Source organism: Heliangelus exortis, chromosome 2 (assembly GCF_036169615.1).
Source record: "Heliangelus exortis chromosome 2, bHelExo1.hap1, whole genome shotgun sequence".
Classification (NCBI taxonomy): Eukaryota; Metazoa; Chordata; class Aves; order Apodiformes; family Trochilidae; genus Heliangelus; species Heliangelus exortis.
In genome coordinates this window covers 23,834,837-23,861,145 of record NC_092423.1, presented here as the reverse complement: position 1 = coordinate 23,861,145, position 26,309 = coordinate 23,834,837, and the positions used below count along the sequence as shown (strand labels likewise).

At 36.0% G+C, this 26,309-nt stretch overlaps 1 protein-coding gene across 5 annotated transcripts in view; it reads right to left on the bottom strand.

Moving 5' to 3' along the window:
• Window positions 1-694: 694 nt before the first annotated feature.
• Window positions 695-26,309, bottom strand: part of ANKIB1 (ankyrin repeat and IBR domain containing 1) — a 50,813-nt gene continuing 25,198 nt past the window's right edge. For 2 of the 5 annotated variants that reach the window (XM_071735217.1, XM_071735221.1), the window contains 15 exons: window positions 23,738-23,946; window positions 21,389-21,477; window positions 19,590-19,734; window positions 18,019-18,185; window positions 14,638-14,726; window positions 13,858-13,988; window positions 12,616-12,750; window positions 11,947-12,033; window positions 11,798-11,864; window positions 11,265-11,410; window positions 10,424-10,602; window positions 9,811-9,862; window positions 6,017-6,128; window positions 4,274-4,407; window positions 695-3,928 (listed from right to left, as the gene is read on the bottom strand). In XM_071735217.1, coding sequence (XP_071591318.1) covers window positions 3,176-3,928; window positions 4,274-4,407; window positions 6,017-6,128; window positions 9,811-9,862; window positions 10,424-10,602; window positions 11,265-11,410; window positions 11,798-11,864; window positions 11,947-12,033; window positions 12,616-12,750; window positions 13,858-13,988; window positions 14,638-14,726; window positions 18,019-18,185; window positions 19,590-19,734; window positions 21,389-21,477; window positions 23,738-23,946 — 2,495 coding nt within the window. In that variant the 3' untranslated portion in view covers window positions 695-3,175. The remainder of the gene's footprint in view (window positions 3,929-4,273; window positions 4,408-6,016; window positions 6,129-9,810; window positions 9,863-10,423; window positions 10,603-11,264; window positions 11,411-11,797; window positions 11,865-11,946; window positions 12,034-12,615; window positions 12,751-13,857; window positions 13,989-14,637; window positions 14,727-18,018; window positions 18,186-19,589; window positions 19,735-21,388; window positions 21,478-23,737; window positions 23,947-26,309) is intronic. The other 3 variants (XM_071735218.1, XM_071735219.1, XM_071735220.1) reach the window with 3 other exon arrangements.

Genomic DNA, 26,309 nt, shown 5'->3' with positions numbered 1-26,309 from the left:
GAGGTCTGATTTTAAAGCATGTTATTATGCTTTTAAACAGCACAGAAAGTAGATTTTAAATTTGCCTATACTCTAGCTGCCATAAAACCAAAAATCTCTCATGTGATGATACTCACGATCTGAATAAAACTCAGTACTTGCTAATTGCAGCATACATGGTGATGCCACAGCAGCAGGTGATGGGAAGTGCCTTGTAGTGACTAATCCATGCTTGTACATTAGATTCCAGCATCTTGGCATGCTTATTGGAGGAAGCTAATTAAGTTACTGTAACAATGAACAGAATAGTTTAGTGTCTGTTAATGTAAGTGAGGCAGTCTGGAATTTCCTGGTTACAAGGCAGACTGGATATTAAGTGGCACTTTAAGAAACACTGATTAACAAGATCTTCCTCAAAAATTAGTCGTGTCCCCCCCCTCTCCCCACCAGCTTTAGAGCAAGGTGACAAGGCATTACTCTTTACAAAAAACAAGTGCACAATATGTCTTTAGCAATTAAGACAAAATAGTCTGTTTTAGATTTTGTTTCAAAGCATAATGAGTATAGGTGCCTTATATTTACAAATCAAAACATTCAACTTACTATAATGGTCCCCAGCCAATCTGGCACAGGACTCAGTGTATACTAAAAATGTCCATCATCAGACTTAACAATCTGCTACTGTAAATCTAAGATGTAATGAGACAGAACGGAATTAGTTTAAGTAATAAATGTTTAATCAAAGAATTTTACATATTATTAACAGCATTCATTTGGCCAAACATCTACATGGTTGTAGTATCCTACTTGTATATAAAGTGGGAATGTATCAAGTATAGACTATGAAAGTGCAAATAACAATTCAAGGTTAGAGTAATCTTTTTACATTATAAAATTAACAGGTTTACAAAATAGTCTTGCCAAACTTTATTTTTGAATTGTAAAGTCAATGACTATGGTGTTAAAATAAGTACCAAGAAAATACAAATTTAATAGGCTAATTTCATGCTCATAAGAGTAACACAGAAACAATGGATATACTGCACAACCTAACCAAATTACAAAAAAACAGAACCCACAAACTTCACTATCTTCACAGAGAGCACTCTTACATACCTTACTGTAACTTTGCAAGACACCTCATTGCAATACACAATCCGTTTGTAAGGATCTTTCTATTCAGAAATTACAATTCAAGGAAGTTACGTGAGTTAAACAACTTTCAGACCAATTAATGGTGACAGTCCATGAAGAACTGTTTCAGTTGAAGGATTTTATACCACAGAAAAATTTAAAATAGGTATTTTCCAAAGATGTCCATGATTATGTCAATTATTTCCAAAGATGTTAATGACTATGTCAGGAATCAGGTGGCTAGAGGAAAAGTTTGAAAATGGTTTGAGACTGTTCTAGTCCATTCTGTCTAAAGATGATTGCAAAATGAACTACGTTTTTATGGGGTAAAATACTCTTAGTTATTTTTTCACTAATACAAACCTTGTGAATGCAAGGTTCAAAAGCTCGATTTGCATGAATTAGTTACCAAAACACTCACTTGAACTCACAGTAATCAATACATAAACTTTGCTATCATGACACTTGCCTATACACACTCAGTAGTAATAAACTTTTATATCATATCAACAAATCTCTGGTAACGGTTAAGCAAAAACTTAAAATGGAGTGTATGTAATTTGCTCATGTTATGACACGTTTTGATTATATGTAATTAAAACAGCCATTTCAACAACTTACTCTAGTTGTAATTACATACGGTACCATTGCATCTCACTAACTGTAGATTGATGCTTTTAAGCGAATCTAAAACCAGTATTTTTTTTCACGGTACAACAACTAGGAAAAGGGGTTTTTGTGTTTGGGTTTTTTTTTTTTTAATTTATTTTTTTATTTTAAATTTTTTTTACACTAAACAGTAATTACACAGCAACTGAATATTATGCGATTGAACAAATACCTAGCAGTGTTTTGTTTATGCAAAAACACTGGCTGAACATTTAGTTATTTACTGTAAAGGCAAGGCCATGGGTGGTTTTATGGAGGTTTTTGCAATTAATAGCATAGTTACTCCAGAACAGACACTGAATTTGAATTACTTCTTTAACTGTGGCAACTATCCAGTTGGGTTAGGCAAAGGCACCGTAACATGTTGAGCAGAATGTGTTATCTGAACTTTAACTGTGGGACTGGCTAATATACGAAAATTCTGTATTCCTATATTTTTATAAAATGCTATCATTAAAAGTAATTGCACTATTAGTGCATAGAATGCTTTGTAGAATTATGAAAACAAAGAACTATGATTGCACTTCCATTAAAGTGTCTCTTAAAATACAGCATAGCTGTTGCTAACTCACTGTATTTTAGTATTTAAAATAACTGTTTAACAGCAGCATTAGGTTTTATTAACTTAAGATACAGGCTACATTTAATTAAATGCAGTCACCATGGCAACACATGCCAGTTTAAATTTAGAGAAGCAATGCTACCCAGTGGTTTCTTTCACGGCTAAGAATTGTGGGATTAGTTTGATAGAGTAACACTGCACTGTTTCATTAGGCTACTGCCAGCTAACTATTCACAGTTTGGCACATTTGGACTGAAATAGACATGAAAAAGTCTTTGATTTTAATGGGAAAGAATATCCCCTAAAACTTGTTCCTGGAGCAGTACTAAAGAGAATCGTTAAATACCTCCGTTCACACTGCTAACAAAAATTAAAAATGAGAAAGGAAAAGTTATGGAAAACAAACCCAAATAAATTGCTAAATGTTATTTTGGTGAAATAATGAGTTCTAAAAAAATGGAATAAACTATTTCTTAGGAAAACCAACCAAAATAATCAGTGTTAAGCCTTTAATCCGTACTTTCAAGTTAAGGATCGTCAACCTAAGGCTAAACAGATGCTGCATTATATTAGGAATGTGGAATACAGCCTACTTACTCCTTTTTCTTGAGAGCAAAAAGGCAAGTACTACCTAATTAAATGCAAAGGATATTCCTTGAAAGGTTCACATTATTACAAAGAACTACAATTCAAGAGAACTCCTAAATATCCGTTGTTACGTCAGTGGTTACAACTGAGCTGTAATTATGTGGATCAAAGCCTCCATAATGCTTACTCCACACACTGTACCATCTGTCACCACCATTCATTTACTCCAGATTTAGTTTTTGTTCATACCAGATGCACACGTTCAATCCACTCACTTGAGGTCTGAGGAGTCTGACTTGAAGTATCTCCTGAAGCATCCAGGGTACTTGTTACCTCCCTGTTATTATCACCACCTGATGATACCATTTCACCTGGAATAATGTTTTCTTCAGAAGTGATTTCCTCTGTTTGGGTTCCTCTGCCTTCATTTTTGAGTGCATCCTCAAACAGTGCATGTTCCTCCTGAGGCTCCAGCCCTGTGTCTGTGAGATTTGCTTGCCCTGCTGACCCATCTTCAGTACTGGGTTGCTGTGAATCCTCATCTGTTTCTGTACTCGTTGAGGGGATCAGAGCAATACTCTGTGGGTTCATGTCATGAAACCAGGCCATAATATTTCCAAGTAGATTTTCATTGGTGTTGGGATCTTGACTGCTGGAATCGGCGTCACTGGATGTTGAGTATAATCCACTTCTTGTATCACTGCAGGGGTGTGAATGAAGATGATCAGCTGAAAAAGGATCACTGCCTCCACCCAGTCTCATCAGGTTGTCACCACGTTCTAACAGCTCAGAGCTGCTCAAAGCGCCTCTTGGGTTATCTATGCTTATGGGAGCAGGGTCCAATCTTGTTGGTAAAGAGGTACCTATTGCTCCTAAAGATGCCTCATTATTTAGAAAGTCTCTTGTTTCTTCATCTATGGCCAAGCCAGATTCTTGTAAAGATAACTGAATAGCTAGCAGGATGTTTGGGTCATCTTCATCCAAAGAACTCAGAGCCTGTGGAAATACATGAAGTTGTTTTCAGAACAAAAGTCTGAAACATCTTGTTTCATATTTCGGATTAAAAGTAATTTGGGATCAAATCTCAAATTCATTCATTATTCTTACATGTCATTTATCAGCATTAATTTTTACTGACAACCAAATTTCACTGTGTCTCTTGTTACATTCGTGATTGTTTAGAAAATTTTTACTGACGCGAAGGTATAATTTGTTGGCCTACATTCTTCCTTTTTCATCGAGGAATTAAGAAAATTTGCAAAGAGACAAAATGACACAGAAAAGCAGAGCAGAGGAAGGTGGGCAAAGCAGAAGGAATGGAAAAGAGATTAGGGAAGATACCTGAAGAGAATCCTGGTTTTCAGAGCGACTGACAGGGGTATAGTCATGAAGCGAAGAGCTGTGCAGAATACCCATAGAAGCTGAACTCACCATGGAGGTGCCATGTCTTCTACTACTGCCACCTTCCTGAGTGTCTGTTTGGGCAATTAAAACAAAAATGGTTGAAGCACCAGACAGGAAGCCTTTGCTTTTACTTACTGATGGAATCTATTGCTTCCTTTTGGATTCTAGCTTTGTAATTTTACTCCTTTATTTACTCTGCACTAAATATTCCTATGCACTCCTTCCAGACCAGCTCTCACACAGTGGCAAAGCACCAGTCTCACTGTTTTAGGAGTGACTACCCAGTTCATTTGGGCCTCTCTGCTCTCAATACCCTTCTTGTCTCTCTGAAAGGATGGGGTATGCCATCAGGTGCATCAGCCCTTTGGCAGGAGGGGAAAGTGCTTTTAAGGCACATAGAAGATTTACGGAAAGTCCTGAAAAATACCACACATGGACACAAAACAGGATGCGTTTACAGGTGGATTACAACCAAAGTTTGCAATTTCTCTGTTCTTTAAAGACAACAACTCAACTTTAATGTTAACATTATATTTTTTATTATAAAATTGTAGCAAAATTAAGTTATTAGTCTATACCTCCACAACCTCTGACATTGCTGTTTGCTTAAAACAACTGCCACCAACAAAAAAGTAAAATGCTGTTTTCAGAAAAACTGCTCCGTAACAAAAAATAAATGTAACTCTTTTGACTTTGGAAAATGGAATTTCCCACTTCAAAACCCAAAATGAGCTGAGCTGAGACAAACATGGTCTCTTACATGCTATAACAGTATGCACTGGTCAATATAAAAGTGTTCAGTCAAATTCTAGCCCTCGAACTAACATGACAGCTTTACATTTTACTCATAACAGGGAAGGACCAGTGCTCACCAAAATGCTTTTAATGTTTCTAAAATAAAGAATGCATTTGTTTGTATCTCCCAAGCAAAGGTGTTTTCCTTTTGTTTTTCAAGTACCATCTACATGTAGTACTTCAATTCATAAGACACGAATTTATGCAGCATGGCTTAGAGACCAAGCATGCAACTGGCAGCTCTGAAGAAACAGTGTCAGAGTATGATCTGTTTTCAAAGCTACTGTTTTTATCTTTGCAAAAGCCCCTGGCAGAACAGAGACAGCCCAGAAAGCCAAGTTACTGTGACTTTAAGGGACTGCACTACCAGTCACAGCACTGCTTAGAAGCGCAGCAGGATGGAAGTCGTAGCCTTTGCCAACTTGTTTCCTGGCTGTCTTTGCCAATTCAGGAGTTTCTAAGCAGGGTTTTGTAATACAGCCTTATGACTACCAAGCCTGCAGCAGGGAAACCCTCTTCTACACTCTTCATGCAGAACAAGTCCTTTTAATTGGCATAGAAGAGCTGGTATATAGTTAAGACTGTCAAATGATGTATGTGCCCTTCAACATTTCTTCAGAGAAGCAAACCTGCTCTAGGCAGCCCAAGAGTTGTTAGGAGGAAGATCAATGTATTTCTCTTGAAAAAGAGAAGCTGCCACAATGAAGTCAGGAACACTTCTAAGACCACATACAAAACCAAGCCTTTATGTTGTATCCTGGAAAACACAGCGATGTATTTAAAACTTCTTTAAAGTGCATCCACAGAAGAACAAACACTGTGGTCACTACTATTGTTTTATGAAGTAGGGACAGAAAAAAACCCCATCCCCAGGCAGGATCATACCTAATGTACTCTCACTGGGGTCATCAGGATCTGGAGTATTACTCAGCAGGCTGTGTATGTCTCCACGCCGACGTTGCCTGTGCCTCCTCCGATACTGAAATTCAGCATATTCCTGCATAAACCAAAGGTTACAAAATACAGGGCAGCATGCAGTAATATTTTTCTGATGTAACAAGCACCACATTTTTATAAAAAAAATGTGTGATTTTATATATTTATTATAAAATCACCTGTTTTCAGAAAAATAAATTGCAAGTTATACCATGCAATGCTTAAAATAAATAATAACAAAAAATTTCCAGGGTAATCCTAAATCTATAAAATAATGAATTAGCAAAGAAAAATACTTGATGTATTGCCAACATTTTAATACTTGCAATCTCCCTTTCTAAAGAATTCCATGTACACATTTTTTGTTTAAAAGTTTTGATGCCAAACTTTAGACACACACACATTGACACACTTAAATATATATATATATATATATATATACACCTAGTCATTTTAGAACACAAAACAATCTGAATTAGACCAACAGATTATCTCAGAGTCCCTTTTGCCAGAGATTGCCGGTAGAAAATAACCTTTGGAAGACTACAGAAAGCTGGCAGATATACACTGGGACTTGTTAATACTTTTCCCAGCCTGCAGGACATTACAGCTCCAGAACTTTTTAAGCCACAGCTGATACTCTTCTAATGAGCTGTCTTTGATGGATTTTTATTCCATGAATTACAAATCTTCTCTATTTCCGCCTAACCTGAGAGTCTGAAGAGCCATGCCATATGTATTTGAACTCCTGCAGTCTGTAATTTCTTACGATAGAATCACAGACTCCTAGAATGGTTTGGGTTGGAAGGGACCTTAAATATCATTCAGCTCCACCCCCCCTGCATGGGCAGGGACACCTCCCACCAGCCCAGGTTGCTCAAGGCCCCATCCAACCCGGCCTTGAACAATTCCAGGGAGGGGGCAGCCACAACTTCCCTGGGCAACCTGTGCCAGTGTCTCACCACCCTCACAGGAAAGAATTTCTTCCTAATGTCTAACCTAAATCTCCCCTCTAAGTTCTAAACCATTTCCCCTTGTTCTCTCACTCCACACCCATGTGAAAAGCCCCATCCCAGCTTCTTGCAGTCCCCCTTCAGATATTGGAAGGTTGCTATAAGGTCACCTCTGAACCTCCTCTTCTCCAGGCTGAACAACCCCAACTTCCTCAGCCTGTCCTCACAGGGGAGGTGCTCCAACCCTCTGATCCTTTTAGTGGATCTCCTCTGGACAAATTCCAGGAGCTCTATGTCCTTCCTGTGCTGGAGACTCCAGAACTGGACACAGTACTCCAGGTGGGGTCTCACAAGAGCAGAGTAGAGGGTCAGAATCACCTCCCTGAGCTGGCTGGCTGTGCTTCTTTTGATGCAGCCCAGGTTTTCTTTCTGGGCTGCAAGTGCACACTGACAGCTCATGTTAAGCTTCCGGTCCACCCCCTCCTCCCAAGTCCTTCTCCTCAGGGCTGCCCTCAATCTTTTCTCCTCCCAGCCTGTATTTGTGCATGGAATTGCCTTGCCCCAGATGCGGAACCTTGCACTTGGCCTTGTGGAACTTCATGCAGTTTGCAGGAGCCCACTTCTCGAGCCTGTCAAGGTCCCTCTGGATGTCATCCTTCCCTCCAGTGGGTTGATTTCACCACAGGTAGTCTGCAAACCTGCACACAACTTACGTGGCCACACCAAGCTAATATCCCAAGAGCAAATTATCTTTATACTTGGTCAGAAATGCTTTGATTTCTATACCTTTCCTAATACTAAGAGACCAATTCTGTGACTGAAGGCAAATCTCCAGATACGCTTTATGGTTAATAGAGCTGACACTGAATCTGCCTGTGTAGGTAAGATCTCTTGTGATCTCAGTTAATTCATTTACACAAGACAACAAAAACATACACACAGGTACTAGCTCTTCTCCTTGGAAAATAATATTGTGATTTTCTTCTGTAATCCAAAGGCTTCACTTGGCCACATGAATTGGGAAAGATAATATTAACATTAGCTTTCCTTTCTTATATTAACTCTTTCTCCTAGAATATCTCAACATCTGAATTATCTAAGATTTATAATCAGAAGTGTAATTTCTCTTACACAATATATCTTAGTTATTCTTCAACAGTGATCAGTATTAGATGTTTATTAGCCTATGGAACAGCAAAAATCTATGGTAAACATGACATGATTCTTCCCTAAAATACTATTCCAGCTCACAGGGAGCTGATGTGTCTCCTAAACAGAAGTAGACAACCAAAACAACAGAAAATCATACCTTAATATGAAGAAAATGTAACAGAATTAGTTATGTAATTATTTATTTAAAAAATATGAACTCAATAAGGTATAATGAGAAGTGATCACTAAACACTAAGATCTATTAGTCATGCCAGATCTTATCTATTATGTATTTACAATTAAAAATTATTTTACTAATAGCCATTGAAATTTTGGTTGCTTTTTACCCTTTAGAAAGATATACTGATTACTACTGATAAAATTTTATTTCCCATTACTTGGAACTATTTTTGACACAAAAGGAGTTTTAATTTTATAGGTTAGGAACATTATGGTTTCACACAATGGCTTAGAACAAGCAGCATTCCTTACTGAAACCAGTAAGATTTTCTTTTCTGTAATAAACTGGTACACACAGACATACCACCACTTGTCATTAAAAGTACAGCTGTATGTAAAAAAAATTCCAGTCAAATTCACTGAAGTAAAAATGACCATTATTAATTCCACAACATTCCTTTAGCACAGGTGGTTGCAAGTATCCTTTGTAGCTATGCAGCAAAGAAATCAACTTGCATCAGACAGTGCCACATTTAGGCAAATCATAAAAACTCATAAGCAATCACGTAAGCACAACTGAAATGGCACCTATTGCCAAACAGCTTATCAACATAGCTCTGATCAGCTTTTTCTCATAACCAGTTCCACTGATGATACACTAACATCCCACTAAGTTTGGTATCATCAAATGAAGAATTATTAAAAAAAAAACAGCAAACAAGCAAAAAAGGACTAGAGGAGCTAGACAGGAGAAGCAAGCTGATCTTTTGTGGAGAAGCGAACTATTTTACCACCAGGGTGATGCTCACCAACAATAGCAAAGGAAATATATAGAAAAAATACATGGAGTTTTCCAAGATGCTTTAAAATGACTAGCTAGAAAGAAAGCAGCACGAAGGAAATGCTGAAATCAAGTTTTCTTCCTAACTGAATTCTTTAATCTAATGTTCTCAAAATATTAAATAAGAATTAAGATGATAAAGGAAATATTTATCGGAAGCTTCTTGTATTTTAGTGCAGAGTCTTGAAAATTATTTACTCTTTCTCCTTTATAAATAGTGGAATATTTACTTAAAAAATACAATTTTCATTCTTGGTTAAGCGGTAGAAGCACATCTCATCTGAATATGCGATTTCCATCCTGTTTCAATGCATAGAAATAAAAATAAATGTTTCAAATGGCTAACAATACTTAGGTGTATGCCTGTATGGTTTTGTTGGATTGTTAGAGAAGAATGAATATTTCTTAGAATTCTTGTAAAATTCTGCTGAACTGATGCTGCATTCAGAAGTAATTACTCATGCATATATTTCCTTCTATTGTGAAATAAAAGGTAAGCTTAAAACAACTTGAAATGCTTTGATTGAAAATAAGGAAGCTCTTCATGCAGACTGTGATCATACCTGTGTTTCTAGAATATGCAGAACTAAGTCAAAAAAGAAAAAGAAATAGTTTACCTCGGGGGATGCAAATCCTAAATATTCCCAATCCCATGTTCCACCAGCAAAGCTATAAAATGAAGAGATACACCATGAAGTTTCAAAGTAGAAGAAAGTATGAACAACCTCCAGAGCTTGAATACCAATCAACATGTAAAAAATAGTGCAACTGTAACTCTCTGAACTTAACAAATCTTCTGCTTTAATTCTTACCTCAAAATTAATTTAGAAAACCATACAATTAAATTGTTGGCTATTCCAAAACTTCTCAATATTTTTAGCAAACACATATTTTTTGAGAGTACGAGGTATACAGTGACTATCTTCAAGGAAAAAAAGTAAAATGGAAACCATGACATCTAATCATTAATATTTTACACATGGAGGAGCAATTTAGATTGCAACATGCAGAGCAGTGATTCTCAAACACATTTTTCCTCGGTGAAAAGTTGTTATTCCACATTTGTTAGTCAGGATCAAATGTCCAAGAAACCGTCACTGTCTGCGATTTACAACCACCACGTTTATCAGCTCCACTTCACCTCACTGCCAAAGACTGACCACAGATTCACCCACTTTGGCAGCTACTGATGAACTTTTTTTGGCTTGTAAAGTATTTTGTTTGGATTACCTGCGCCTGGGTGCCTCTGGTGAGTCTGCAGGAGCAACACCCCGGGCCACAGAGGCCAGAAACTCCTGACGCTTCTGCTGTACCAGACAAGCTGCACGGATGATTTTATGGCGAGGAGTCCGTAGGTAAGGCCTGTTCACCTTCTGTGCAAGGTCTTCAGTGACCATTTCTAGGTCTGTCTGCAACAGTTATTATAGAATAAAATAATTTTGCAGTGAAATGAAAACGGGGCAGAGCTCTACACCACAAACACTAAGCAGGATGGTATCTGTTTTCCCAGAAATATCACTTGAAATATCAAGATATCCCAAAATGTCTGCCCTTCTGGCCTACTCTGTTAACAGTCTGTATGCCATCCTGCAGCTTGGAGCAGGGATTCCCTGCACTTGCATATCTTTGGAGGCCCTAAAGGAAAGGAAAGGAGACAGTAGACCCTGCTGCTGATGTCACTGCCACCCAGGTACTCCCCCAGCTTTGTCCCCACCCCCTTGTCAGACACATCAGTAGGGCAAGTCAGGAAAGAGGAGCTGGAGAGGGAGATGATAGCTGAGGGAAAAATATATACCTTCAAAAAAGCAGGTTAGCAGTAAATAATATTCTTTTTTTCCCCTTTCCTTCCTTATCCCTTTTATTGTGCAGCAAAGTGTTGGTTTTTAATTCATTCTAAAGCTGAATTAAAAGCTACTGTGTCACCCAGCAATAAAAATGCATTGATTTTCCAATAATTAAAAATAAAAACCAGGTGCATCAGTTTTACAATAAAAAAATCACAAAGAAATGCTGGTAACTAATATTACAAAAAATAGTAATATCAGAAAAGCAAAATATATGCATATATTACCTGCATAAGTTCAAATATTTCTTTCTTTGTGCTTTTAGGCTCCAAAAAGAATCCATATGGATAAGAACACTTAAGAATGCGGCGAGTTTTTAGAAGCTCCTGTACTGCATCTTCAATGAATGTGGTGTCAGGACAGCCTCCCTCAGCTGCAAGATGATAGAAGCATTATGAAAATATTTTCCTGCTGATGTCAGCATTCCTTTTGCTGTAAGTCTTCTTCCAATAATAAAACTGATGTGCAGTTAAAAATTTTGCAAGTAAACAGCAGCAAATACTCAGTGACTACACAATGCTCTTACTACAGGAAGTAAGCACAGAAAATTAGTTTCTCCTTTGCTAATGCTACTTTCTCCTAAAGTCTTTGGGGTACGTTAAGATTGACTGGATATTTAGCTTTTATCCACTGCTTATGAATTCTAATACTGGAGAGATCTAATATCACACAGCAGAGTGATGAGAGCCCAAAAAAGGCTTAGTCACAACAGAGTTGATTTGGTTTCAAATCAAATTCATAGAACACAGCAAATACTTACTTCCACTGAGAGCTCTACTCAACTGCTCCATCTTTTCTTTGGCTGTTTTTAAAAGGCGCTGTTCTAACTAGAAAAAGGAAATAAATAAAGTACAGTAAGGTAATTATTTTTTAAATTGCAGAATAGAAGCAAAATGGCTTGACCCATACCTGGTAGCTAAGTTCATGGTTCTTAAATCTTGTGTAATAGTGCATAAACCTATCAAGTTCTTGAAATCTTCTATGCTTCTTTTCAGCCTGGAAAATAATGGGGAAACGAAACCAAGATAAATCTTATTTATGGTTTAATTTAGCAGTCACCATTAAATATAACTACATAACCTACTGTTTCTATTCCCATTATTCATGAAGTTTTGTACACATTGCTGATTGAGCACCATGAAAGTGAAGAGACAAATGTAATATTTGAAACACAAAAGCCTGCAAAAATACTGCAGACAAAGAGTTGATGCACTGTGTGTGCATGGTATTAGAGCAGACCTTGCAAATGTCCAAAAATGTCTTCTGTAGGGCACAGCAGCTAACTGCAGTACCAGCATGCCTAAGAGGAATCCAAGCCACAGAGAAGAAGGGTGACTTGACTCAATTCACCAGTGGTTGCTATCAAAGCAAAAAAACCCAACCCAACCCACACAAAAAACCAGAACCACATCCTATGTTTCTGTTCACAAATAAGCAGTGTTTCCTTTCTGTCTACCTCATACATTTAAGCTTGTATTTTTCCATTTAGAACTTGGGTTTGAAATAATTTTCATGAAACTTCTCCTAAATAGAAAATTGCAGCCTTCATGCTATTTTTCAAACATACACACTGGTTACCTCCACTGTCATCTCCTTGGACTGCTCCTCTACATGTTGAATAACCTCATAGCGAGTGCATCTGTAGTAGCCTCCAGTGGAAGAACTGTGCTTCTTCCATTCTTCTAAGCATATCCAGCAAAAGTCGTATTTGCACTTAGGAAAAAAAGAAGGAATGAGTTAAAAAAAACCAAAAAATGTTGACACATTGTAGATTTGCAGTTATGCATCATTATTCTTCCAAGAACAACTGAATTAACATCATTCTAAGTGTGCTTATGGTCAAAACAATTTCTGAGGAGTCTTTGTCCTACTTTACCTCCTACAGGATATCTGGGTTATCAAACCATGTCAGTCATAATTTTTGTTCCTTGGATCACAAGATTGTGTTGGATATACAAGTTAAATTTTCAGTGGGTAAAATAAAAAAAATTATAAATACATCTGATCAGGCCTCATTTTTTGTTGCTTTTTTTTAAAAAAGACAGTCCTATTTTTTTAAGTGGCAAACTGTTCATGAGAAAGAGCTAATTTTTCCTAGTATCACACTTCCTAAATATCTTAGTTTTTATTGGAGGCCAACTAGGTGAAGTGTGTGCTACTTTCTTATGTTTAGTGGTGCTTCTCAAGGAGAAGCTGTAGTTATATAACTAGTTTGAGAAAAAAAAAGCATTCTCAAATGATACAGAACTCATGTCAAAAAATATTTTTTCTATTTTGGTAGCATAGTGCAAACTCATGACTCATATTTTGGCTGCTGTCTCCAGTAAGTTTCTGTTGGAATTACTCTTTGCTGTCTTTTCATTCCTACTGATTAATTCCTGTTTACAGTTTTCCATTTTGTTACTATGTGAGAGAAATAATGCAAAACAAAAATGTAGTACAGCAAAACCTTCATTAGAGCTTACCATCCCTTAAAATGTTTCATCTTCTGTCAACTAAAAACGTTCTTTTTCTTCTACATTACTAATGATTACTAAAGCATCTATTACTTCCTTTTCCTTTCCAGCTTCATACTGTATTGCCAGTAGTTCTTAGGTGTTTATGAAATTTTGGTCACTACAGTGCTCGTCTGCCAGCCAAACAGATTTCACTAAACATTAAACATTCTCTAAAGACATGTAACCCACCACAATTCTTGCAACAGGTTCCCTTAGATCTCACGCCTGACATTAAGAGGCTTTGGATGTCCTAAAACGTATGTATGACATGCACAACCTGAATTATGGTTTCACAACAAATTGCATGAAGGGTCTTTCTCACTTTTGCACATTGCATGTGGTTGCAGCCCTCATTCTTCTGGATTGGAGATTTGCAGTTGGCGCATGGTTTGGAGTTCGTTAGCAACCACAGGCAGTTGGCAGCATCTTCGTATGCCTCACTCACTCCCACCACTTTTTGAGGGTGTCAGGAGGATTGGAACCATGCAAAAACAGAGAAGTTGAAATTGTAAATGTAAGTAAGTGTCGTCTCTTTCTTGACAGAATGCTGTAATTCTTCACTACATATTTGTCACGTATATAAGTGTATACATCTTCTAACTTATACATATTATATATTATCACACATATTATTTAACTATATTTCCACATGTATTTCTATAGAAATTCCTACATATAGCATTTATGATATAGGAATGAGCAAATATATATATGAGAAAAATTGGCAAAGTTTGACAAAGTATGGTGTATTTTGCCTCTTTATAAAATTTTCTATGGTTTTCTGAATATTTATAACTTATTATGGAAAAAACTGACAGTGGTAACCTAATTAAGTTAGTATTTGTTCAGAATACTTTTCGTCATTATTTTTTTGGTTTCAGTTGACCAAGAAAATGCCTGTCCTATGTAAACCCAACCTTTATTATCCCAACCTGGAGATACTGAAGGTGAGGCTTGACAAAGTCTCTGAGCAATCTGATCCAGTTAAGGATGTCCCTGCTTACTGCAAGGGTGTTGGACAAGAAGACCTTTAGAGATCACAAATTATTCTATGGTTAGTTTTTTCAGTAAAAGTTACGATCCCCCCTTGCATGACTCTTACGTTCTTCTGGTTTCATTTCAGATATTTTCTGTAGCCAGTCCTTCCAGGTTTGGCAGTCACAAGGTTCGTGTGCTTCACCAAGACATTCCCTGAAATTGAAGGTGTGTACACAAAGACTTATCACTTAGACATTTAGAATGAAAGTTAAAACTGGTTAAAGCTAAAAACCACGGAAACTTTTCAGGGAATGCTTAATTATGTCAGGAAGATAAAAAGCCATCCAAGTAACATTATTTTAAAATACTCTTAAGACTACTTGCTCACAAGCATAGATTACCATTATTATGATTAAAAAAGAATTTAAATGACAGGAAAAGAGAAGAGCTTTTAAAAATTACCATCTGAAATAAATAATCTCATTTGCAGTTCATTAGAGTTATGCCTGGATATCATTTTAGTGCCACAAAGATTGCTAGTACGGTTTCTGTGATACAGGTAAACCAGAATAAAGAAATTATCCAAAACAAGGTAGTTTGCTATGGCTGAAATGCATTTTATGCACAATTACTTTCATCCACTCAATTGTAAGAAACACTCTTTAACTAGATTCAAGCTTTAAATCTAGAAAAAGATACAAGACCTTCAACAGGAGCATTATGGATATCTACCCTTTTTTCCACTGGAGTGACTAAAATGGGGGCTTAAACTTAGTTACATGGATGCAGTGGAGAAACTGGTTCCTCAAGCTTTCTTGAAGTTACTACTAGATTTTAAGGATGGTAATTACTCCTACTGAGTGGCAGATACATGGTTTCCAGATGGTTCTTGGGTGTAGATGTGTCAATATGGATTTTGAATTTGTGATTACTTCCCCCTTTTGTACTGGAATGACAGCAAAAAGCCTCAGACGTCTGACACATCAAACGAAACTCCTGGAAGAAGTTCTTTCCTCAGCTCAGTCCAAAACAAAGATTTTCTCACTGCAATGTCATTTTCTAGAGTAAGAGCACTGAGCCTAAATCTCATGAAACTTTTACTGAAAAGGTTGTATAGACGCTAAAAGCATCATCTATGAAAAATGCAGTTCTGTATTTTCTTCCCTCTCATGATAATACAATGAATGTGAATCAAGCCAGCAAAACAATTGTTTCACCTTAAACTGGCTTCTCAAGTGCACCTGAAGAGATGTCTCCTATAGAATGAGCCCTTGCCCCTCCTCTTTGCCTAGGATGCAGTACTGATGATGCACAACTAAGTGGGCACTGCCTTCTATGACCATTTTTCACAGGTGTCTGCTTGCTACTATTCCTTGTGCTTCTGAAACAGCATGAAGGAGTTCTTGTATGTTGAATGTATCTGATAATAAATAGAAGTATGATTTGTCCACATTTTCATTTGTAACACATTTAAATATCTCTGAATGCTTTTTCTGAAAGGGGATAGAATTTTGTGTTTGTCACAAGAGAATATTACATTAAAAAAAAAGGAAATTGCTCAATAGACTCAGCAAGGTTTTTTCTTTTATAAGCAGGAAGGCTATAGAAAAAATATATTACCAAAAAAAGCAAGTGATTATCTTAGGGATTTCCTAATGCATAAATTCTGAAGTATCTCTTACTAGATGCAGTATCGATTGCTACTACAATGACTAAATTGTAGATTACCTTGGTAGAACTTGTGGAACTGTGGAATGTTGATTGAATTTCAAAGATATAAAGCAAGCTCTTTTTAAAGCATACAGTAATGATGAAAACCCTCTGAGTGAGAATGCACTTTCTTTTTCTCAAGAGGTACTCACTCATGTATGGGGTTGTTGTACTGTAAGACCAATATGGCCTTAGCAAACGGTTCTGATTTATAGTACTGCAGGATGCTTTGGTTCCTAGCAGAACCGTCTTGTCATAGTTGAAACTGTTCATTCACTTTTGTGGGGAGGAAAAAAAAAGCCTCATAAAGGCATTCCTGGGCTTTTTGCTGCTCAAATGAAGCAAGACTCGTTTCAAGACTTGGACTGTATTTGCTTGTGCAGTATCTCAAAGCATTAACACAAAAAGAACATTCAGAAATATTATCATGTAACAGAAAAAAGACATTGCTTCTAAAAATTAGGCACTCAGAGGACATTTTCAGAGGACATTTTGGGAAGTTAGTACATCCATCCAGCTCATGTAAAGCAAGCAGAAGCTGCCAATGTCTGAAGGACCATGTCAATATTAACACTCAAGTAGTCTCAAGCTCTTGTCCTTCAGGTCAGTGGAAATGGATTCTCTGTAATCAGATGCAAAGATGAGAGGACGGTACCTTCTTGTGGAATAGTACTAAGGATTGTTAAATGTTCACTGGTAAAAAACATTTTCTGTTTTGTTTCTACAGTTTTTTTTTTCCTTCTGAGTTCTCCATCCACTGTGAGCAACCTCTTCCCAAGTTCAGTTTTCTGGCTTTTGTGGCTGTTTTACTGTGTCTACTTTCCTCTTGTTCCTTCTTCCTTTCCATTCATATGGGGAAAGAACTAAAATCAGAAGCATCTTTCTTTAAGAGTCTTATGTGATATTTGGAAACAAGCAGATTATTCAGCATCTTTTCTTCTTGCATCATGGTTTCAACCAAAAAATGAAAAGGATTATACTCAGCTTGTCTGAATGTCTATACTTTATCTGACCCTTTTTGATTTTCCAACAATGAAAAGGACATTCCATTACATTAGTCATAAACTCTCTGTCTGATAATCTCAAGGACCTACAATATGACTTCACTCTGCAATTCAGAAAAATATCTCAGCACTTTTTTGCTTTTGTTGATTACAGTTTTGTTCTTTCCTTGGAAGTGTTGAAGACAGGCAATCTGAGGAATGTTTTTCAAATATACCTTGGCTTTTTATTCCTTCTCAAGATTGCATTCATCTTAAGACTCAACAGAAGATAACAGAAAGGAAAAGTGTTGATCCCAAAGTAAAACAATTGGAGTGATTCTGCCAACAGAATAGCTGTGTAAGAAGCAAAAAGGGCCTTCATAGTCCTGTTTAAACTCCAGTTGCTTTGATGTGGTTCTACCAAAATTCAGGAAGAGCTAAAACCTGCGGATTCTTTTGTACAATACAGAATGTGCCATGTTTCAATTAAACTATCCAAAACAGAAACAAAAAAATCCTCAATATCCTGCTTCTTGTCCCCTCAGAACAGAACATCCCAACACTCCATACTGCTGATTTGCATCTAACAGATCAAGTAATGAGTAAGACAGTGTAATAAATCTTTACTATGGCCTCAAATACTTAAATATTTGTGTACATGAGGTTATTTAGTGAATGAACACAGGATAGTACAGACATACACCATCCCATACAAATTTTTTTTGCACACTTGGCTCTAAATGGGACGTTTTAATGAATCCTTGGAACAGCCATGAGTATGAGTTTATGTAGACGTAGTTTCTAATACTAACCAGCAGAAAAGATGTCCTTTTCCACAATCTACAGCAGGGGCTTTTAGCATAGGGAAGCTAAGTGTATCTGATCCTGTTGAATTTGATCCTTGTCTTGTTAGCCTCACTGCTCTTTCACAGCCTGGTATAGGACACCATTTAATAGCAGGATTATTTTCAACAAAGGCCTGGAGGGGAAAAAGGAAAATATTTTACCATATAAGATCAGAATTCACCATGGATATAAACCAATCTGTATTCATAATCTTCATTTGAAGGAACAAAGCCAAAAAGCTTAAGGACAATCTTGTAGCTACTTTGACCAGCTTCTAAAAATACTTTTCAAAAGGGAATAAATTAATCTCCACCTTAAAAAATATGTGGGTTTTTATTTAATAGCAACAGTATTCCAGACTTATACTAAAATGTAAATGTCTTATATCCCAACAAAATGTTCATTGTGTGAAAGCCAATTCCTTTGTGATATGGCTTACTGTAAACTTCTACTACATAATTCTACTACATTTTCATTTTCTATGAAAAAAAAAAATAAGCACTGGCAATACAGAACTGACTCTTGTGTTGAAAAGAAGTAAAACCTTACTGATTGAAACAAAAGTCCCATAATATATCCTACCTGCAATAATCTTGAAATCAGAACTAGACTAATTCAGCTATTTCCCTCCAATCTTTTTTTGCTTAATTTAGCCTGTCTTATTTTGTACAACTTACATCTAATAAGTGAGGAGGTAAAGGAATTTCCATTACTTTACTTTAAATCTATGCTGATCATCAGCCAACTAAAATATGAAAATGTAAAATATTAATTGGATTGGGTCATTTAAGTCTTACTGTGTAAGGCTGTGTATTAAAGACACTTGTCACATAGAGAAAGTCTTTTATTGTAAAGCAATTCTGTACTCTCTTTAGCACTGCCACCACTGATCAAGTTGTACATTATCTCAAAGACTAATTCATTACAACACTGGCACAGAAAAAAAAAAAGGTAAATTAAAAGATTGCTTTTAAAAACAAGTTACAATGATAGAAATAAATACCTTAAAAATATAACAGGAAAACCAAGTAAAAGTTTTTCTGCTTCTCTTCCTATACACAGTAATCATATCCATATGGATGGGAAAAAAAAGTAATTCACTTGTACTAATAAATTTTTCAAATGGAAACAAATGGAAACATACTATTGCTGAATGTAAACAGTCTCTTGGTAATAAAAATAATCCAAAATCTCGTAAAAACTTCAGATTGCCAACACAAACAAGTCTGACTGATTAAAAGCTTCATATCACTTGTTATGAACATTAGTTTGATCTCATAATTTAATTGATACTACATTAAGCTACACATTTTGGAAGTATTGCCTTTGTACTTAATAAAGATAATGCTATTTCCCTTTTCTCAGTGGTATATAAAACATATTATAGCATGTAAGCAGGAAATAATTCAGTGTACATACTAATTTATTAATTTCTACTTGGAAAGTTACTAATGCATTGCAGAATTTAATGTGGAACTTGTAAGTTTTTATAAAATGAAATACAGTTGAAAATTACAAGAACAGTTTGACAATTTACCTTAATGTCAAATTGAAGGTATCTTTTGTCCATCTCCTTGGAAACCACACTTTCTATGACGTCTACAGGCACAAGCTGGAAACAATCATATGCTGGGCAAAAAATGTTGTGAGCTTCACCCTCTTGAATTTTCAGATTCAAAAATCTGCCAGAATTTTGACAGTCAGTATTTGTGAATAAAAGTATGAATTAAACCACTACTGAATACCTTATACTAGGTTCACAGATACTCACATTCATTAAGTTTTAACCAAAAGGCCTAGAGATTTGATGAACATTATAATTAAAAAAAAACCAAAACCCCACTGTCACGGCTCAAAAGTGAGTACCATCAACTATGCTATCAGCCCTATGTGTTTGTGGTTTCAGTTCTGGCCATTTACCAGAGACAGCTATGCAATATTTAATTAAACTGAGCATTACTTACAACTTAAATCAGAAAAGGAACATATAAGTGTAATTATTCTAGGAAATAATTAGTTTCATATGCAATTAATTTTTACAACTGTGCTAGTCAAAATAGGTCTGCACTTGGAAACAAATTTCTAAATGGAGACCCTTATAGTCCCCAAGGAGCAGAATGCAAGACAGAACAAGCTTGGAAATGTGCTGAAAGCTGGACCTTAACCAACAGTGCACAATGTTGCTTAGTTCAAAAGCTGTAACTTAAGTATCACTCAAGATACTCATCATCTAAAGCACAGGCAGATATTCTAAGATAGTCATCTGGGATCCTACAATAGTTAAGGTAGAGGTACTTGACAATGCATCAAATCTTAGATCTGTATCTTAAAGTGGGACAACTCAGTCCTGGCTTTGCTCTGAGTAACTTAGAAACGAGTGGCTCGGAAAGAACAATCCCACCCTGGATGTGCACTGCCAGCACTTGCTTGACACAGAACTGTAGCTCTGAGTTAATGCACAAACTGCAGGACACACAGTCCAGCACCCAAATTAGAAGCACCATGTCAAGCCAGTGATCTCTTGGTAGCTTCCACATCACTATATAACAATTTGCCAGACAACAGAAGCATGAATATTAATTTTCTTGCCACTGAAAAGAACTGCCCTCCTTAACACAGTGCTCTCCCTAAACATAGCAGGATTGGGTTCACATAAATTGGGCTCAGCTGCAGCAGGATATGTGTAGCTGATATGATGCTATAACGAGGCACTTTAGTGGTACAGTTGATGTAGTACAATCTCCTGAGTGGGGACAAAGAGGAATATAAAGGCACTGCAATTATTCCTGGGAAGTATGATTAATATTTGCACTAGCATAATTATCCATGTCCGAGGTTTTTTTACCAGCATGACTATTGTGACTTTAAAAAAAAAAATCTGCAGTCAACATTACATTAATAGAAATTTAAGCTAAGTATACCCCTTGGCTATTAATCTTCAACATAAGAAAGCATTTTAATTGCTTTTCTGACCAGAAATCAGTTCATGATGCCAAGGTGTAGTGTGTTGAACTAGGAGATGATGTGCTAAGTTTAGAAAGCATAAACCCTAATGCCACCAACACTGCACAAACACTGGGCAAATCAAAAGTAGGCTCATCCATTTACATGCAGTCTTGTTTGCCTAACAGTTTTGATGATTCAGCACCAAAAAACCCTGTATGTAAACCTGAAACAGTTGATGGACCCTTTGGGCCACTTTAATAGGGTCAAACCATCAAGTTTTCGGAACCCAAACAGTACTTTAAAATTAGCTGTTTACGGTATCCATCCCCTCCTCTTCAAAATTAGATTTTTAAAATTTTCTCCAAAGATAAGAAAAGCACATATACTCACGCCTCCCAGCAAGCTCTGCAGAAGTCATGTCCACAAGGCATATCCACTGGGTCTTCAAACACAGAAATATTACACATACAAATGTCACACTGCAGATGGAAAAAAAATGATTAAGAAGTACTCCAGAGCCTTTCACACAGTTACACAGGATGTTAAATTGGAAAATCTCAGCAAAAATTTAAGCACATGCTCAGCAGGGGCAAAAAAATCTAACTGTAGCCAGAAAAAAAGTCATTTAAGCTATAGTAACAGAAATGGTGAATATTACGTGTCTCTGTTTCTACACCTCCCTATCCAAACACGCATAGGTTTAGGTGCCTTCCATCACATTCTCCAACTCAGTAAGTGCTCTGCCCTGTAAAGTGCTGGGACCTTGCAGTTAAAGAGTTCTAGGGACAAAAGAGACCTGAATTTTTCATCAGCTTCACAAGCAACCAGAAATGGAGCTTGGAGAAGGCAAAAGGCTCCAGGAAATGTTTACCATCTCACACAACTGGATACAAATCAAGGAGAAGCAATTTGGTTGTGCAACAGCAGCAAGATTATTATTAAGTAATAATCTACTTAAATACTCCTTTTTAAAAAATACCTCAAGGCTTTCAGTCAAAATAAAGAATAAGTTAAACTGCAAATATTCCAACAGAAGGTATCACTGCTGCATTTCATAGAACTAGGTACCACAGAAAAAATAATATTGAATATTGAGACCCTTATTCTAAGACCTTTTAAAGTACAAGGATTAAACTATTCATTCCTTGTGATTAGATATGAAAAAAAATATTTCTGTTTTCAAGGAGTACAAGAAGATTTTAATTTCTTTGGAACCAAGATTCCATGAAAACTCACTTCAGTTTCTAATTTCAATGCACCAGATATTATACACAAATAGAACATTTAAAAAGAGTTAGCCTATGGTACCTCACTTCTTAAATGTAATTGTGTTACAGCTAAAGCAAAAAACAAACCAAAAAAAGGGTGTCATTTAAAAAGGGCAAAGCTCAATGAAGGCGTTTATTGTTGTTTCAGCCCTTTCAGCTTATTGTCTTGCCAAAATTAAGTATTTTAGAAGATGACGTTACATCAAAAATGTTCACTGTTAAACTTATGAGTTTAAAATTTTGTTTACAATGTAACTGTAAAATAAAGAATTTAATTAAGTGCTCTACTCAAAATACCAAGTACAGAACATTTACTCAAATAGTTTTAATTATAATATCAAATGTAAATGCAAAATCTGAAAAGAAGCTTCATAGCTTCTGGTTTTATTTTATCTACTGCTTTTAGTTTTCATTTTTCTACCAAAATGGGAGAAAAACTGTACTATTTAATGAACATAGTATAAAAAATACTATTTGATAGATCTTTAAAAGATTTTTAAGCTAACAGAAATACTAAAAATTTAACTTTGGATTTGGACTTAGATACACTAAATCTAGAATGGCAACAATCATCCAATCCTGCATTCCTGGCCTATGGACCATCAATAAAAACCAAAACACAATGTAAAACAGAAGATTGTATTTTTTTGTTATCCATTTAAATTAGGAAACATTCCAAGACCATATTTAACTGGAAACATAAATGTACAACAATATTATTCTGTCTATATAGTTTCTTTTTCAATGTTTTACAATTAAAGAAATAAAAGATTTCTACGCAGTAATGCAAAATCTTGATCTTAATTTGAAATCTAGGGATGATCCATTTGTGAGACTGCATATAGCATTCCAGAAAAATGCTTAGGTCATGGAGCAAAAGTTTTATAATGCTGCAGCTGCAGATTATTAAAAAGAGAACTCTGTCTTCCAACAGAACCAAACTGATTTTAATGAAAGGCGCTTTCATATTTCAAATTTGTAATAGCCTTGTAAACTGCTTGAAGCAGCCCACACATAGTGAAAGTAATTATAAACTTACAGTACACTTGAGGGCTGACATTTCAAAATGCAGAGAAAGAGAATTTTGTTTTCTAAAGAAAAAAAATTCAAAAGGCAGGGTTCACAGCATTGAGCACATTCGGGGAAATGGATACAATGAAAGTGAACATCTTGTTAGGTACATGATGGGAAGAGAAGCTCAAAAGAGACAAATGCAATGATGTGACTGTAGCTGGCTAAAATGCTACGTTGTAAGCAACAGCCAAGGTGAAAACAGAGTGCTTTGTATCAGCAGCCAGATGCTTGCTTGTGTTTCTATATAGAACCTTCAGGGAGTCATCTTCCCTATTCACCAGCTTTGGAACGAGGAACACTGTTACAAGTGCCTGGTCAGAATGGGATGACAGCACAGTTGGATGGATAGGAATGAGCTCTTTTGCCCTGCTAGTTTCAGATCTATTTATAAACTTACCAGAGCTGTCTCAATGTCTCCTGGTGAGGGGCTGATTTCATCAGGGGAAGTTACAGAAGAGCGAGTGGTGCGCGGAGTTCGCGGGGAGGGGAGCGTATCCCAGGCGTTGTATCCACTCGGGGGCGGAGTTGGCATCTGCACCCCCGACCGCTGGCAGCAGTTCTCTGGATTAGACATCCATGCTTCAAGTAACTTCTCCCGGTCCCAGTCTCCAATAAATACACAGACACAGGAAATTAGGCAGCTGACAGCGTTTCAAATGTATTTTGTAACTGCACCCTCAAACGAATATCTAAACACTGAGCTAAAAAATTAATAAACAAATAAATACGATGAAGGGAACATTAGATGCTAAATTTTACAGTATAAGTTCCAAGATAATACATAACACAATTTATTTATGTAAATAATTGCATCACAAGTATGTCCTTTCCTTGTAATATCAGTCTTATGGCAAAATATTTTTTATTATTTATTTACAGCACCTGTAGTAGCTAGGAGACTTAATGAGAAACTAGAACTGCAGTGACTGGAAAAGACAGATCAAAACATAACACCCTTGCACCATAGAATTTTCAGTGCTTTCCCTTCCTATAAAAAAAGTGATTGTTCAATGTGGATCCAACTCCTGGTTTTTTTAGAAGATGAAGCCAAGTGCTACAAATGAAGGAAGAAAACTGAGATTTGACTTGATTACAAAAAGATTTGCAACCTTATGTGTTGCTACACTTTATATCTGCATGTAAGAGTGATGTATTTCTAGGGAAACAACAGAAAAAATACCACCTGATGGCAAAAAATATTTAATGTATCCTTACTGCATTTTTAGTGTATAAAAGTGTTCCTTAATACTTCACTTTAATTCATAATTAACACTTTCCATTCATATACAAATAAGAAATAGTCAAACAAATTATTATATAAGATCTTAAAACTAAATAAAAAATTTCTTAATCATTGTTTGAAATGCTTTCTGTTTCTGATTCCTAAGAGTAATACAAAAAGATATCTTAAGAATTGTGATTTTTCTATTAAAAATACTTTTAAAATCTCACTTAAATACAAAACTATCAAATTCCTATATGGGTTTGAATCTAAAATCATCAACACAGCACAGATCAGATGAACTAGAATTACAGAAGGGAAGTGAAATTTGCCAATTTTTTCCTATTGCATTAACTAAATATTTTAAAGTTTGTTTTTTTTTTTTAATTATTATTGTTAGGTACTCCCACTGGAAACTCCGTATTATTAACCAAAAGATCTGTGCTATTTTAATTGAATTTTAGATTTGATGTGAAAAGGTAAATAGTAAATACTGTATTAATGCTGGGAAAAAAAGATATGTGTTCTAAGCACTGAACTTAATAAATATACTGTCCCTTACGGCTTTCATACTAAAATCTGCTCCCTCCAAAGACGAAAAATAGCCTTTAAGCTAGAGATTATTTACTGATCAGGTGCTTACTTACCCAAGCTAAAACATATAATGGGTTAGTTTAATTTCATTTGATTGAAGACATGGATCCTGAACATATTTACACTTCAATAATGATTCATGTTATAATTATTTTTCAAATTACTCTCAGTTTATAATCTTTCAGAGGAGAACTTACTGATGATAAAGTACAGATAAAATCTGCTAAATGCCTTTGTGTATTTTCCTTTTTTTGTACTGTATCTTTAAAAATCAGCCAGGATTAAGACACACTACTAAATGTATTCCTCTGTGCTTTCTTTACTAACTTATGAGCTTTAGTAAAATATGAAGTAGTTGTAATTGCTGAACTGCATGTATTTTATCCAAAATCATCTGCCTTTGTAAAGCCTTGGTAGCTCACTTACTCCCTTTATAAGGCTGAACCAAATTTATGCCTTCATTTCAAATAAAACAAATTCTGTTTGAATAATTTCCAGTATATGACTACAGCTACAGGCCAAAGAGTTTACTTCCTCATGATTCCCAACTTGTCTGCTGCTTTCACTGAACTGGCCTATTGTATTAAGTCACTGCCACATCACTAAGGCAACACCAGTAGAATGACCTTTCAGCAAAGACTGATTTCTTCTCAACCTTCAGTTCCAGCTTGCTGGATGCTGGCAGACATTCCTCCAGTTTACATCAACTTCACCACTCCTGTGCTTATTATGGACTGTGCTGCAGGTTTGAACAGTATTGCCATCATTTTGTTCCAAATATCTGCAGAGGTCATAGAATTTGCCTACCCACTTAGTCAAATATTTTGTAATAGTTTTAATGAGAGCATTCTGAGAATCCAAAATAGAATTAAAATATAAATAATTAAATCATCGTTAAAAAAACATGTGCAAAGACTGTACCTTAAATATCATCAGACTGACACAAGTTCATGTTGCCTTAATTCAGTGTTAAAAGGAACACAAACACCAAAAATTGAAAAGGATGTAAATGAGATGAGTTTCAGGTACCACAGCTCCTCATCAAAGCTGCCAAACATCGTGGGTTTGAAATAATATTTTCCTTCTTCAATCTTCCCTCTTTTACTTTCACAGGGAATAATAGGATTTGAAAGCTTAATTCAGCAATATGGTG